This window comes from Zonotrichia leucophrys, chromosome 1A (assembly GCF_028769735.1).
Source record: "Zonotrichia leucophrys gambelii isolate GWCS_2022_RI chromosome 1A, RI_Zleu_2.0, whole genome shotgun sequence".
In the NCBI taxonomy this organism is placed as follows: domain Eukaryota; kingdom Metazoa; phylum Chordata; class Aves; order Passeriformes; family Passerellidae; genus Zonotrichia; species Zonotrichia leucophrys.
Window position 1 is genome coordinate 63,915,235 of NC_088170.1, and position 16,174 is coordinate 63,931,408.

The 16,174-nt window shown below is 42.6% G+C and overlaps 2 protein-coding genes across 4 annotated transcripts in view; both read right to left on the minus strand.

Annotated features, from left to right (window-relative positions):
* SEMA3D (semaphorin 3D) overlaps nucleotides 1–16,174 on the minus strand; it is a 142,334-nt gene that overhangs the window by 69,684 nt on the left and 56,476 nt on the right. For all 3 annotated transcript variants that reach the window (XM_064702973.1, XM_064702971.1, XM_064702972.1), the window contains exon 3: nucleotides 7,399–7,559. In XM_064702973.1, the coding sequence (XP_064559043.1) occupies nucleotides 7,399–7,559 (161 nt within the window). The remainder of the gene's footprint in view (nucleotides 1–7,398; nucleotides 7,560–16,174) is intronic.
* On the minus strand, nucleotides 12,983–14,654 carry LOC135456109 (inositol 1,4,5-trisphosphate receptor-interacting protein-like 1). The gene has a single exon (XM_064729774.1). The coding sequence runs from the start codon at nucleotides 14,652–14,654 to the stop codon at nucleotides 13,059–13,061; it is 1,596 nt and encodes a 531-aa protein (XP_064585844.1). The 3' UTR covers nucleotides 12,983–13,058.

Here is a 16,174-nt window from a genome sequence, read left to right on the forward strand (position 1 = left end):
TGTGCCTGATGCCATGCACGTGCTGCAGCGCTTCTCTATCAGCGCAGCCCCGGGTACCACACACCCCAAAGGGCTCTGCTAGTGGGCATGGAGCTCCAGCAGGGTGTGTCTCCACCAGGAGTGAGGGACATCAGCTGACTGGCACATATCAAAACACTCACACGCCAAATCTGGGGCCTGGGAAGAGAGGGACTGCTCCCTTCCTATTTTAAAGGAATAAAAGGTGATAAAACCATTTAGATGAAAATACAGATTTTAAACAGCTGCTTCATTCAGCAAAAGCAGGCCAGCTTTCTTCCCTTGTTTCATTCTATGTACTAGATATTCATCATACTGATGTTTCAAGGAAGGTATGCAATAAAATTACAGCTTTTTGGGCATCAAAATGTCTTATTAAGGCTTTGTGAAGCATGTACACTATAACTCAGAAGCTAGGGCTCATTGATATGGATAAATTCTCCATATGACAGTCCCAACTGCAGTTTCCAAAGAACAAAGCCAGATTGAATTGTAAACCCTTTGTCACATTGGCATATGCAATATACTCCCCCTGAGAACCTCTTCTCTATGAAAAACTACCCCTCTGTGTGAAAAAAAAGGATTCATGACTTAGCTCAATGGGACCATAAAATGAGTACAGTAAAGAAGGCAACATGAGCCAAACAGACTGAAGTAAAAAAGGAGACAGTCTAATCCTAGTTTTGTTATTGCCTTACTATATGTGACAGTCAGGTCTCAATTTTCCCACCAGTAAAATGACAATAACGTGACTTTCCTTTTTTAAATTTATTTTCTTGATTTTCTGAAGAACTTTGTAATTCATAGCTCAAAAATCAGAAGCAAAGAAAAACAAAAAGATCAAGGAGCACTGAGAAAACATACGACAGTGATCCAATAAGAATGTCACCCTGCTGCACAAGACAATATCACAAATGTCATGCCCCAATGCAATAAGAGTGGGTGTTCATGGATTGCATCCTGAGAACTAGGACATTTGTCACTGCTGTATACTGACCCCAGGTCACTTCACTGAAAATTACTGCAAGCACTACAAATTTACTGAATTTCCCAGAAAACACTGGAAAGAATTTAATGCATTCTCTGTATTATTTTGTGGAAAACAAAGAGTGTTACAATTATGACAGAATCACAGAATATTCTGAGTTGGAAGGGACCTACAGGCATCATTTAGTTCAGCTCTTGAATGGCCTGTACAGGGAATGACCCTGTGACCTTGACATTATTAACACCATACACTAACCAACAGCACTAATTAATGAGAAAATGATCTGGTTTTAGCACACCATATTCGTACACCAGTTGCTCTCTAAATATCTCACATCTGCAGCATTAATGTGGGCCGTATGGAAGTCCACAGCTTGGGGAACAGGACAGATTGTGCCCACACACAAATCCTAACAGGAAGGTTACCCCAAGCAGGTCTTGGTACTGACTCCCACTGTAATTGCTGTACTCTGGAATTCCATATTTTATAGTGATCAGCAAACAAGAGAAGCCTAAACATCTAAGTTCCTCATTCAAACTTCTCTCTGTATTTGAAAAATAACCAGGCTGTCCATAATGGTTTTTCATCCAGCTTTCTTTCTAGCAGTTTCATCAAGGTTTAGCTAACTCCCAGAAATATTTAAAGAGATACTCAAAAGCCAAGAATTCCCGTACCTGCAACATGCATCCAGGAAATAAACTGACCAGAATTTCTATCTCAAATTATTTCATAGTTACAGAAAATTGGATCTCTGATAGATATAATCTGATGCAGCAGGAAGGGGGAAGAGAGAACATGAGGCTTGTTTCAAAGTGATTTACAACACAGCAGGAACGCCAGTGTCAGTACACAGCATTCTTTATTTTCATGGTGCTGTCAAACTGAGTAAAATGCACTGGAAGTCAGAGGAAAATAAAAGTTGTATATTTGGAAGACACATTCACAAGATTTTGGTAGCTTTAATTTGGCAGGTGGCTGTTAAGACTGAAACCTCATATTAGAACAAAATGGGCTTTAATATTGCATCTGTCTAGGACAAAGCAACATCTCCACATGCCCTAGTTCTCCTCTTAAAATGTGATCTCCAACACAACTTAAGTTGCAGCCAATACTTCCATCCTCAAGGGTTTTCTGAAAAGTGCATTTTCATGTGTATGTTACGAGCACATGTGAAAGCTTAAAGAAAATAGACCAGATGATGATTTCATTTACACTGTACGAAATCTTAAAAGGTTTCAGTGCTTCTACATTTAATCTTCCACAGTGTAACCACAGCAGACTTCTGACTACTGTCTGTTTCTCCTAAAAGGAAACCAAACACCAGGATTTTTAGGGTAAATGGCATTGCTCCTGACATGTTTATCACTTCAGACTAAAAACAAATCCTACCTTTGAAAAAGTCAATGATCAACATAACCAAATGTTTTCAGAGAGCAGGATACTGGCCATTCTTTATAGCTAAACACATGGGTAAAACACAAAAATGACAGCGGATGTTTATGGAAACATAATTTATGGCAACAATGCAAAAGGAAATAACAGAGACACTCTCTTCCACCTAGGACTGCTGTCATTTTGGATTCATACTGCTTTCTTCACGTTTTGCTCCATCTGTGCTTTTGTGTCTGTAAACACTTTTCAAAAGCTTTCACTTTGTCTACACAGGTGCCTAAATTTAAGTCTGTCAAACAACTTTGTAGAATAAATAGCTCTGAGGTTTATTAACCCCTCTTTATAAGACCCCTCTGCTGCAGTTTGTTTGTGGTTCCTGGGGAGTCCACCACCCCTCCAAGGGCTGGCAAGCACCAAGGTATCACCTCTGCCTCTGAAAGTCCCTAACCTGAAGTTTCACTGGGTTTATCCTAGATCATCCTGCTGCCCCACTCTCCTAAGTTTAGATATCTCCAGTGGCTCCCACATGACTCTCTGGCCTTCAGTAATGATTTCTGGCAAACTTTTTCTTCTGATAGGTCAAGAAGGCTTCACTCTCAGACTGTCTGTAGTTTTGCTGACAGGCAGGAAGCTAACTTCCTTTGAGCTATAGAATAAGCTGCACATATTTTTTAAGAAGGACCAACTTGGTATTACTGTGTTTCAAGGCTGCAATAAACACCTCAGACTCCCTATGTATTCCTGAGGCTCAGGCCTGATGGCAAGAACCAAAGCCTCCTTTCAGTATTGGCTAAATTCCCACTGGGTTCATTCCTAATTGAGACCACGCTTATATAGACTGACAGAAAGTTTCTCAGAGCAATGAATGTAAAATTCTGCTCCTGTATCTCAAGGGTGCTGTTTTACATAAATATGCATATGTATTTGCATACATGCTCCCCTTCCTGCAGAGATGGGTGGGTCACACTGCAAATAGTGCTGAAATACAAGCCCACTTGAACTGCTGGCAAGCACTGGAGTTACAGAAAAAAATTACGTGCAGCTATTTTATAAGCATTTACCCAGCAGATAAATATATATTTCTGGATATGTATATTTTTTCCTGTGAAATACATAAAATAGTCAATACAAGAGGGCATTCAAGGATGTCACAAGACAGCTGTACATGCCAGAAAAACAGTAGCAACTACAAACCAAGGATGCTCCAAGTGAAGATAATTTGTGACCCAGAGCCAGTGCACACTGGGACAGATGAAAACAGCTTGCTCCAAAGCTGCTATTGGGGATCTGACATGTTTATCTATTTGGCCCACATGGGGCTGTGTCTTCTAGCACTGACAGCTCCTGCAGGCTGGCAGCTTTTCAAAAGCTTGTCAGGCCTTGATAGCATTCCTATTCCCGTGGAGCTGGGCGGGTCGCGCTGCGGATCGCACCGTGATAATCGTGCTGACATGTAACCCCGTGTGCACTGTTAGCACAGCCACAGAGAGGGGCACCCCTGCTCTGCAGCTATTTACCCACTGTTTACCCAGCTGACAACATGCTCTATTTCCTATTTATTTAGCTTAGGGAGTAAAATAGAAAAGGCTTTAAGCAAACTCACGAGAAAATTCGATGTACTAAAGTAATGTTTCCAGCAGGATCCTAGAGCCTGGTGTTCCAAATTTCTTCTCTAGCTTTCCTGCCTCTCATGCTGTTAAACATCCTTTTGTTTTACACAGCACTTCTGATGGTAATGGCACAGAGGCCTTCAGCAGAACTGCTTTTTTTCACTGATCATCTTTATTTTACTCATAGGAAGAAATCACAATTCTTCCAGTTTGCAAACAGCTTGCAGAATTTGTCAGGCATGTGAGGATCTTTCAAAAAAAGACTATGGCACTTGATAATGCCACTGCAGCAACAGAAGCTAAAGGCTTCTGTACAGGAAAACTTCAGAGAAAATATATCCCTGCTACAGAAAAATGATTATCCATTGCTAAACTTTATATATTTATTGACTATAATCACTTTAGCTTTCTGCATTTGCCTGTCATTCTGGAAGACTTGCTTATTACACTGTGGTACTTACTGTTGTTTTATAATGAGGTCTGCAAGCACTGGAAACCGGACAGACTTTTTTTTAAGCTGCCAGCTAAGGAAGTTTTCAACCTATTACACAATAAATTGAATAACAACTACAATGATTTAAGGTATTGGGACTCCAGCAGAACTATTGGTTTATTTCATAAGGAAAAATACACCAGGAAATAAAGCCATAACTTAATACATGTAGGTCAAATTAACTAATTTAGGTAAATAAATAGGTTTTAAAAAGGAAGTTATTAAATTATATATAAGTATACATCAGAGAAGGGAGCAGGATACAAGGCTTTGGATGCTTCTTTGAATACTATTCCAGAAATGTCTTAATACAGAGCTTCAGACTCTAAAATATAATCTTGCCAAGTAATTATATCCACATATGAGAATAAATTGTTGGGGATTCTGACTTGGCTTTTGGAGGTATCAGTAGCTCCTAACAAAGCAAATATCTGAAACTGAGAGCTTTATTAAAATAAGATGAATCTACCCAGTACAGAGCATTCTAAAGTTAATGCTCAGCTTTTTTTTAAATACAGGAAACCCTAAACTATGAACAATCTTGCATTCTAGTCTCAAAGTTGTTATACGTCTCTTGCCCCCTCAGCTTGCTTTTAGCACTCCTTCCTCAAAGCCATTAATAAACACATCATTTACAGGCAGAAACGTATTATTCTAATCAATTTCTACTCATTTTAGTGGCTGTGTATAAGCAGATTATTTTTTCCAGACGACTCGTGCTCCAGAGGAGTACAAAGGACACACTTCAGACCCTTGTAGTCCCAACATGTGTGGTTTCCTCACGCTGAGAAAGCCTGGAAGCGAGCCGCCTGGCCCGGAGCCAACCCAAACTAGGGTCAGTCTAAACACAGCACCGGCAAATGCTACTTTCTGACACTTCCCTGCTACTGTAGAGAATCCTCCAGCATCCTCCTCAGCACTGAGATTTACACACAGCTCCTCATGCTACTTCCTTCACCTCATCCCTTCCCTGCACTGACAAGATTCAACCAGCCAAGAGCAGTGGAACTGAAGAGAAACACTTGTGTGATATTGCCTTGTGCTTCCTGGGTGTTTATGCAAAAAGATACATTTATAAAGTTGCTGAATGCCCATAAAGGCCTTGGAAATCATCACACCAGGATGCTCTGCAAGGCTTCTCAAGTCAGTTCTTCCCACTTAGATAAATTTTGCCTCGTGTGTTTTCTTCTGAGAAGTTAAATATTATCTGAATAGTTAAACTGTTATTAGTTTACTACTAAAACAAGTAGAAGTATTTGAATCTGCACACATATTTAGTCTAGATATGCAAGTGGCTAGGAATTTCATTCCCTCCTTTCAGGTTACCACAGATATGTAAGCACACATTCTCTATTCATCTTAGGAAATGCAAATTTTCCTTCCAAATACAGAGTCTTTTCTCTCTAACATCTATACCACTGTCTGACTGCAGGTTAGTTCTCCTGTGTTCTGCTCTTCCTGGAAGGCACAAGGTCCATAATGATCAGTGGGGGCTTGGCCAAAGACAAAATGTCACCAGCTTGGACTGAGGGGTGGCTCATGCAGGGTGCTGCCACTTCCAGCAAGGTCTGGGCTCATAAAGCCCCACTGAACATAATGGGAAGTGACAGCACTCAGCATCTCTCAGGAGGCAAGCAGCATCCCACAGAAACAAAAGCCTGCTTTTCACACAAACAAAACTTGTTTTCTACAGAAAGCCTACACCAAAAATCAATTTGTAGTCTGAAAATTTGCAATTATAATTAGCAGTGCTGTTATTAATGCAATATCCTTAGGGAGTGGTGGATTTTGAGTCAGTTACTGAGATGACAGAAGCAAGTTAAGCACTTGATAAAGCATCCCAAGAAAAAATTTTCTGAAATACTCAGAATCTGAGTTGTACAAAAACTGGCATGTGCAGCATTGCTGAAGTGAAGATAGGGAACAAGATATTCTGCCTGGTACTGTATCTCTTCTATACAATGACAGCAAGTGTTGCTCTCGAACATGTGAGCAAAATAGTATCTTGCTCCACCTGTTCAGTCCCTGCCTGCAATCGAATTAATTCAGGGTCAGTTACCTCTTTGGAGCGGGCAGCAGAACCCAGTAATTTAAAACCCCCCTCTGGTGCCTAAAGAAAATACCAAACACAGCTGAGAATTCAAATTTTCTTCATATCTGGAAGAAGCAGGAAACCAGTTTTCATGTGTTCCTGGGTAAGCGTCTGGTTTTCACTCGTAGCAGTCAACTGTGCTTACAAAAGCTCCAGTTCACCATGTCTGATAGAAATATTGAAGGCTAAATTGTCATCTTATTATCTCAATTTAACACATTGTCACTGGGCACAGGCAAGGGACTACAGCAGATCCCAGTGGAAGCTTTTCCTATCACTAGTAATTCCAGATATTAACAGAAATGCTAAAATTGCCACTTACATTTTACTATAATTTAAAACATCCAAATTGCTTCTGCTCTGTTCAGTATTACAGTAAAGCAATCCCAGTGATGCCAGGAAGCAATGAAAGAGCTGTCTTCAGTAATTTCCCTCCAAATGCTTTTAAATGAGGAGAGTAACCATGACCAGAGGAGTTGAGAGGTGAACACTCTGAGCTACATTTTCCCTGTTTGCTGATATTTTGATGCCATTTTCATGCACTGCAGAGCTCTTCCACATAGCTAATCTCTTGCAGGTCATCAGTCACACAGGAGATCATATAGCATGAGAAATTCAATTGATTAAAGATAATATGTATAACTGTGGGAGGTGAGATTATCAAATCTTGGTAAATTGCATTGCACAACGAATCTGCAGTTACCCAGTGAAGACATAAATAAATAAAAATACAAACCCAAACAAACAAAACAGGAATTTAACAAAATTTAACTTAGAAGCTAAACTCCATGGAAAGCACACTGACCTTTTTTACATTTTTGTTTACATCAATCAAGTTGAGCAGGAAGATGTGGTCCTTTGTCCCGACTAGCAGCCGGCCCCTCTCCTCATCTAGCAGCAGGGTTCGAAAATCAAGCCCCTCTGCTGAGCCCAGGAATGGGATGCAGCTGTTTGAAAGCAGCAAGTCTGTGGGAAAATGAAGAAAATCTTTATAATCAAAATGTTTATACATGACTCATCAGTGTCTTTTGTAAATACATGCAACCAGCATGGAGTATACCAGTGAGATAAGTGCAGTCTTGGAGCATGTCTTTCCAAAGCCATAATACAGTTCCTGTTAACTTTGGGGTTCTCTGGGGGGGTTTATACTTCCAAATTGGGTAATAGTTACTTTCACAAAATATTTTTCTATGTAAAATTTTCTGAATAAATTATCTGTATGATGGCATAGTAGAACCAGAAATTAAACATAAATTAGAAACCACAGAAGATAGATCTTTGCAAAATGTGTGCTATATCTTTCCTTCATGCTAAGAAAACAAATTATGTTTATATTACCATAATCATGCATACACATGCTCAAGGATCAATACCTGACCATATTTGGTGCTCCAAATATAAAGCAGCAAAGAAGGTGAATGCCAGCCAAGAATAATTAGGAGCAGGAAGCAGTGGGTAGGGACATTTGAAGATCATCCAGTTCACCTCCCTCAGTATGAGGAGAAAAATCTTTCACTAGATCAGCTTGGTGAAAGGCCCACCTAACATGGTCATGAACACTTCCAGGGATGGGGCATCCACAGCTTCTCTGGGCAACCTGTGCCAGTTTCTCACCACTCCCATAATAGAAAATGTCTTTCTTATATCCACTTTCTATCTACTCTCTTCCCGTTTAAAACTACTGCCCCTTGTCCTGTCACTAAAGGTTTTGGTAAAAGTCCTTGCTCATCTTTTTTACAAGCCCCTTTATACACTGAAAAGCTACAATAAGGTCTCCTCAGAGCCATCTTAACTCCTGGGGAAAAACCCCAAACCTCTCAGCCTGTCCTTAAATGGAAGGTCTTACAGCCCTCTGACCACGACCAGGGCTCTTCTCAAGATTCATTCCAAGGTTCACGTCTTTCTTGAGCTGGATGCCCCAGAACTGAATGTAGGACTGCAAGTGGGGTCTCACCAGAGCAGACTGCAGAGGCAGAATCCCCTCCCTCTACCTGTTGAACACATTTCTTGTGGTACAGCCCAGGGTACAGCTGGCTTTGCAGGCTGTGAGCACACTCAGCTGGCTCAAATCCTTTTTTTTCATATACTAGTATCCTCAAGTCTTTCTCTGCAGGGCTGCACTCAACCTATTCATCACACAATCTATCTATCCACCATCCAGTCTGTGTTGATATCAAGGATTGCCCTGACCCAGGTACAGGATCTTGTACTTGGTTTGTTGAACTTCACATGGTTTACACAGGCCTCCTTCTCTAGCCAGTCAAGGGATCTTCAAAGATAATTTATTCCAATTCAGTGAGGATGGTATAGTAAGGATGATATAGAATATCCAGTAGCAACACCTCTAAGATCCTATTAAAATCAAAAATTTGACAATAAAGTTTTACTGTAAATTAACAGTAGCTTTAAATCTCTTTAAAAATGTAATTAGAAAAAAAATGCTCTGTGAAATTACTGAAAGACTCTATAAAGCTGCAAAAAAGCTAAAGGGCTCTAAAATAAAAAATCTGTAACATTCTGCCTAATGAATACTCTGGATGTAATTCTGCATGAGGACACAAACAACATATAGAAAAGAGCACAAGGATAGTTAAGTCTTGTTTGGTAGTTATTACTTTGGGGAAAAGAAAATAAACATGCGAATCAGTTCTTCCACAAGCAAACTCTCCAAACTAAACTATTTGGAAATCATCACACAGAAAGGCAAATCCTGTATTTAACTGAGTACAAAATTAAGGTTATTTCCACCTTCCTGGCACTGGATGGACAATGTAGCATTCCTGCTAGAAAAGCCAGATTTACTGCAAAAGTCATTTGCATATCCTGATCATGATGAAAATTAGGGCCAGTGTTTTGGAGAAAAAATCCTGAATGAAATAAAAGGAAAAAAAACCCACCCAAATATTTTTCTCCAAGGTCTCCCACAAACCATATGACAGGCAAAAAAAAATATTAAGTTCTGGTGCTGGCTAATAAACATCACTCTGGGAGGAAAAATATTTTATTATTACTAATCTGTCTAACTGGAATATAATTAAGACAATTATTTTTTGGCTCAGTCGCTTCTATTTAAGTTTATGTGAGTTTGTCTGGCTCAGTACATGGTGTTGTTAAGGTACAATCTGAAAACAAATTGCCGTGTATTGCCACTCCTATTCCACTAGGTGAGATTTACTTGGCAGCTCTTTGGAAAAAAATCCTGCTTCACACTGAAAAATTATATCCAATGCTGGGCACTACACGGTTATACATCAGCACCGTCCTTTCTCTCATAGTTTCTGTGAAGACAAAGATGACAGGGCTTGTTTTCTGAACTAGAAACACTTTAAAAGATCTGTTTATTAACTGCCACCAAGATCACTTAGGAACAGCTCACGGTTAACATGGTACTATAAAAACCTCAGTCCTCACTTATAGGACACAAGCAACTAACATACAGAATAGGAGGGAAAATTCCTTCCCATCTGCAGCCACAGGAATTTGATCTAAGGAATGATCAATTATATGCTTGTACAAATAAAAGCATGGGCCTTTGCAAAAGTGTCAATTGCAAAAATATGTGGATTTGATTCTCCACATACACGAAGGATGCTGACTGAGACTCCTCTCTTCTTCCCATTTCCTTCTTATTTGAAAGGAATGATCTCTGAAGAAACCATTCCAAATGGATATTTCTCATCTGTTCTAGAATTTCAGTAGTTTTAGAATTTCTCAGTAAAAAAACCCTCACCTAGAAGAGCTACAGCATTTAGGGGAAAATGCTGCCTCACGACTGAAATGCCCAAGTGGGAACGAGCCCTGTCTGATGCCTTGTACTATCATTTATTTCATTACATCATAAGGAAAACATCCGTAGAATATTCCAGATTGAAATGACAACACTGCACACTCCTTTCTTACTGACGCAGATGACAACACAAGCTGCAAAGCAATGAAGAATCAGGTTTGGCCAGTAATTTACTACTGAAAACAGCTTGCAAGTAAGACTCTGAGCATGACCATTGATAAGATTATAACTGTAACATGACCTAATAAAACTTCACAAGTAAACATTAACAGAGGGTTGATTAAATTGCAGCCGAATTAATAACTGTTCTCACTCCATAAAACAACACAATCCAATCTTATGCGTTGAAATTTCCCTTCACAGTGAGACATATTTACTATCACCAAGGACATTACACTGGAAAAATTTACTGTGAAAAGCACATTTCCCAAAGATTTTGAAGCTTAGAGCAAGCTGTCAATTTGAATCACTGCATCTCTGTAGCCTGGCTAACACAGAAAAAGCATTCTCACAAGGCACAGTAACAAAGTTAGTTACAGGGATGGTCTTTCATGACTACATGTTCAGCACTCAGTTTTACAGTCTCTACTTGCTGTTTTCCTCAAAATTAAATAGTTTTTTCCAGCTTGGTAATTTAGAAAGAATCCAGCTAACTCCCTTCTGGGTTAATATTTCACTGCTGAGTGGTAGAAGCTGGAATAGTGACTGGGTTTTACTCATTTAGCACAGTATCTCAGTGGACTTGGCTTACAACAGCATGATCATTGATTACTTAAAAAAAACTCTTAAAAAATCTCCAGCAGCAGAGCCACAGCAAAAAGGCTTCAAGAGTAAAAATGTCATTCTGTTCTGATAATATGTATTTGCATTTATAAAACATATTTAGGCTTCTTAGCATCAAGTCATATCTGCGGTGACGAAGCTACCACTCCTCAATTCCAGCACAGCATAAGAATGCAGCAATGTGGAGCCAACTTGGTTGAGACTCAGAATTCCCTTTGTGACCAGTTACACACTTTTTTAATGAAAAACCATATTGAAATTAGCAGAAAGGCAACATCTCAACCTCTTTCAAAACAGTTGCACCTAATGACACCTTTGAAGGCCTCTGAAATTAAAGGCTGCATAATTTTCATATATACCACAAAACAGAGGTCGCCTTACTTTCCTTTACATAGGAGCAAGTCCTTTCTCATACTGGAGAGTACACATGAAAATTTACATGGGAATTTTAGAAATTGTCAACCAAACTTTTGAGATAAAGTATTTACAGCATGACTGCAGCAATTTATCCAATTCCTAAGAAATTCTAAGTTTAAAATTGACAAGCTGACCCCAGATGTATTGGCACAAAGGCAAAGAGAAGAAATACTTCCAAACGACTACAAATTTCTACTATGTACCGCAAGAAGTAAATTATGTTTTGTTCAGCTCCATCTCATCAAGGATAAAGCTGTGCATGCAAAGTGCCTCTCACTGCTACACAGTATTATATAGGCCTGGTGGAAAAGGTTATATTCATAGACCAGCAGGGCCACTCTACACGGACACAGATAACCAGGAATACAGAAAACATGATTTTCTACACTCACAATTTTTGTGTCAAAACACTGGTCATGAGAAGACAAAAAAAGATGTATTAAACCACATGTTTTCAGTTAGAGACTTCTCTGTCTTCGTGTCTTAGGACTGAACTGCTCCCCAGGATGGTATAAAAGTGATGGTGTAAAGAAAACTTTTCCAAAGATTCCTAAAAACTTCTGCTGCAAAACTTCAGGTGTTTCAGGGCATTTTCACTTCAATATTTCAGAATTTCTATGGGAATGCTCGAGAGACCGCATACTTAGTATGTACAACATACCAGTTTGCAAAAAATCTTAATTTCATACATGGATATGGGAAGGACATTCTCTAAGATACAGAGAGTAAAATACAAAGAATGACGCATTTCAGGCAATTTGTGAAATTTATTACTTTTTATTAATTTTTCAAACATAGATATCCAAATATTATTGAAAGGAGACATGGCACTATAGAACTGCAGTTCTATTCTCTAAACTAAGGCTAATGCGGCAAAACCAACACTAAACGGCCTTTGGAATGAATGCTAATAAACAAGTCTAATTAGAGCTACAGCTACAACTACAATGAAAGCTACAGCTACAGTTACATGCACAACTAATGCTACACTTACAGCTACAGTTAGAACTAAAACTAAAGATACAGCTACAGTTACATGCACAACTAATGCCACAGATACAGCTAAAGTTAGAACTAGAACTAAAGCTACAGCTACAGTTAGATGCACAACTACAACTACAACTAATGCTACAGCTAAAACAAATTAACTTCACTATGACCAAATCCATATGGCTAGGTTGCTGTCTTCAACGTCTTCTAAGCAACCTCTATCCGCTTCACTGTCTTCCATGCGGATGTGCAGGTGGAGCAGGTTTCTCCCTCACCGACGTGGTCAGCAGCACTGTTGGAACTGGAAGGTGAAGGGCAAGGCCATCCAGAGATGTGTCTGCACAGCGAATCCATGTGCTGCATCTTGCTTCCTCAGGGGCAGGAAAGCAGCTTCAGGATGGCCAGTGACAAATGTACCAGCTAAGCAGAGTTCAGGTGGCTGCCATTGGATGTGACACCCCATCACTGCTCTGTGCAGGGAACTCTTCTCAGTGGCTGGAGAGCAGCACCCCGAGGCGAAATCGCAGCCGACCATAAGCTTGCTTTGCCTCTCTGTGGGCGGCCGGATCTCGGGCCAGGTGCTCAAAGAGGTTGGGTGGCACAGCCCCTCGCATGGCTGGTGGCAAGCTGATCTCTGCAGGAAGCCTCTCATTGCCCAGCACAAAGTGCCTCAGGTGTGTCAGCTGCAGGCACCGGTCCAGGTACGCCATGATGTCCCACAGCCGCCGTGCAAATGCTCTCCTGTGCCACCGGGACAGCGGTACTGTGGTCAGCACGTGCATGACCACAGTCTTCCAGGTAGAGCTGGAAAAACCTGTGTCCCTCAGGATGCAGGTGAAGAGCTGCAGGCATTTCAGGTGCAAGCTCTCACACGGCAGCTGCCTGGCGATGTGCTGGAAGAATTTTGCCTCTGCCACAGCGTACGTCTCGGCCCACGCTGTGCTTGCCATCATGGTGGCCTTGGTGGGCTGGCTGACCACAAAGATGTCAGAGTCCCCTCGGCGCACCCCAAAGAGCATCTCCACCGTCAGGCTCTCCCTGCCTTTGCTCAGCTGCAACTGGCAAGACCGGCTGCAGGGCTGAAACACCAAGTGCCATGAGTGCCACTGAGGCACTTGCAGCCACGAGCTTCTCACCAACTGGCAGAACCAGTGGGAGGTTTTTGCCACGTCCAGGTAGGAGCCGGTGCAGAGTGTCCCTAGGAGGCTGCGCTTCTGCTTCCGCCGCAGCTCCTTCCGCGAGTGGTGCAGGAAGCACAACGGCTTCTCTGCCAGCTGCTCCTTCTCGCACGTGCACACCAGCTCCACACAGACGTTGAAGGTCCTTGCTGCCACCTGCCCTGCGCTGTTCAGCTCCAGGTGGAAGGCGTGCCCGGGTGGGGGATTCAGTGGGACCAGCACACGGTACACCCCATCCCAGTCACGGGGACTCCAACCCTCAAAGGCACTGCCCACCCCGATGGCTTCTTGAGGCACTGGGTAGGAGCTATTGCTCACGCTGTCCACAAAGACACGCGTCAAGCTCTCCATCAGCTCTGCTGTCACTGAGCAGCCTCTCTCCAGGTCCTCCACAGGCCACTCTATGCGGTCCACTAAACGGATGCCTTGCTCATTCCCCGCATATCCGGTCTTTTCTCGGTCTTCCATTCCACCACTGCCACTTTCTCCCTTGCCACCATCATGGTCTTCTTTTCCTCTGCTTCTCTGTTCACTGGCATCGCTGCTTTCCTGCACCTTCACCTCCGTACATTCTTCCTGTCCATCTACGCTGTCTTCACCTTCACGTACATCATTGTTGCTGGCCTCACCGCTCCTTCTCCTGCAGCTAAACCACAGGCCCAAGAGGAGCAGGACTCCAGCAAGGACCCAAAATGGCCACTGCTGCTGCAGGGCACCAAAGAGCACGGCGCCCCAGCCCTTGTCCTGCTCCTCCAGCTCCTGCAGCAGCCGAGCCATCTCGTGGTCCAGCAGCTCCTGACGCTCCTTGATTCGCTGGTGCGTGGCCTCATCCAGCCCATCCCCAGCCGGCTGGGGGTACTGGATCAGGCTTTGCACAAGCACAACAAGCAATGGCAGTAAAGCCATGGTCTGCAGGAGGACACACAGCAGGGGTTCAGTGGGGCCGGAATGGAGACAGACAGTGGGGCACAGGACCCGCAGGGAAGTGGCAGCAGGAAGGAGAGGGTCCCCGGCAGCTGGCGGGCGGCCAGGCCTGCACCGCTGCCCCAGCAAGCACTGCGCCCTCAGCGAGGCGCTGCCGCCGGGGCCGGGCCCTGGGTGCGGGGCCAGAACGCACGGCCTGGTACCAGAGCTTCTGCTCCAGCCCTTCTGCAGCTCCTGGCCTCTCCCAGCCCTGTCTCCTCACTGCTGTGCACTCACCGCTTGCCCAGGCTCTACTGGGGCAGCGGCACACGCTGAGGCCTTTTATACCTGCCCCCATTGTGACACGGCCCCTGTGATGTCACAGAACCCAGAGCGCATCACAGGCCAGCCCCGCCCGCCCTCCCCAGCCCGCTCAGGGAACTCATCATGGCCCTGGGCACCCAAAGCCCCAACAGACACCAAGTGCAGCCCCATCACTCAGGAACCTGGCAACCCCAGAGCTTCCCTTGACAAAGCAGGCACAAGCGCCCTGCCACGCAACTCTTGTCAAATATAAATTTGGGTGACATGACCCACGGATGTTCTCGGTATACAAGTGTAGGCTTTTAGCTAATACTGGTGGGGGTCATTTTTTATTATTTGTATTTATACTTATTCCTTTTGGGGCAGGATGTCACGTAGAGACCACATACTTAATATATACAACATCCCTGTTTGCAGAAAGTCTTTATTTCATATAAGGATATAGGAAGGACATTCTCTACGATACAGAGAGTTAAATACAAAGAATGACGCATTTCAGGCAATTTGTGAAATTTATTACTTTTTATTAATTTTTCAAACATAGATATCCAAATATTATTGAAAGGAGACATGGCACTATAGAACTGCAGTTCTATTCTCTAAACTAAGGCTAATGCGGCAAAACCAACACTAAACGGCCTTTGGAATGAATGCTAATAAACAAGTCTAATTAGAGCTACAGCTACAACTACAATGAAAGCTACAGCTACAGTTACATGCACAACTAATGCTACACTTACAGCTACAGTTAGAACTAAAACTAAAGATACAGCTACAGTTACATGCACAACTAATGCCACAGATACAGCTAAAGTTAGAACTAGAACTAAAGCTACAGCTACAGTTAGATGCACAACTACAACTACAACTAATGCTACAGCTAAAACAAATTAACTTCACTATGACCAAATCCATATGGCTAGGTTGCTGTCTTCAACGTCTTCTAAGCAACCTCTATCCGCTTCACTGTCTTCCATGCGGATGTGCAGGTGGAGCAGGTTTCTCCCTCACCGACGTGGTCAGCAGCACTGTTGGAACTGGAAGGTGAAGGGCAAGGCCATCCAGAGATGTGTCTGCACAGCGAATCCATGTGCTGCATCTTGCTTCCTCAGGGGCAGGAAAGCAGCTTCAGGATGGCCAGTGACAAATGTACCAGCTAAGCAGAGTTCAGGTGGCTGCCATTGGATGTGACACCCCAT

What these genes read in the sequence shown, in the direction of transcription:
- LOC135456109 (XM_064729774.1), bottom strand. Translation starts at nt 14,654, where the DNA reads ATGGCTTTACTGCCATTGCTTGTTGTGCTTGTGCAAAGCCTGATCCAG.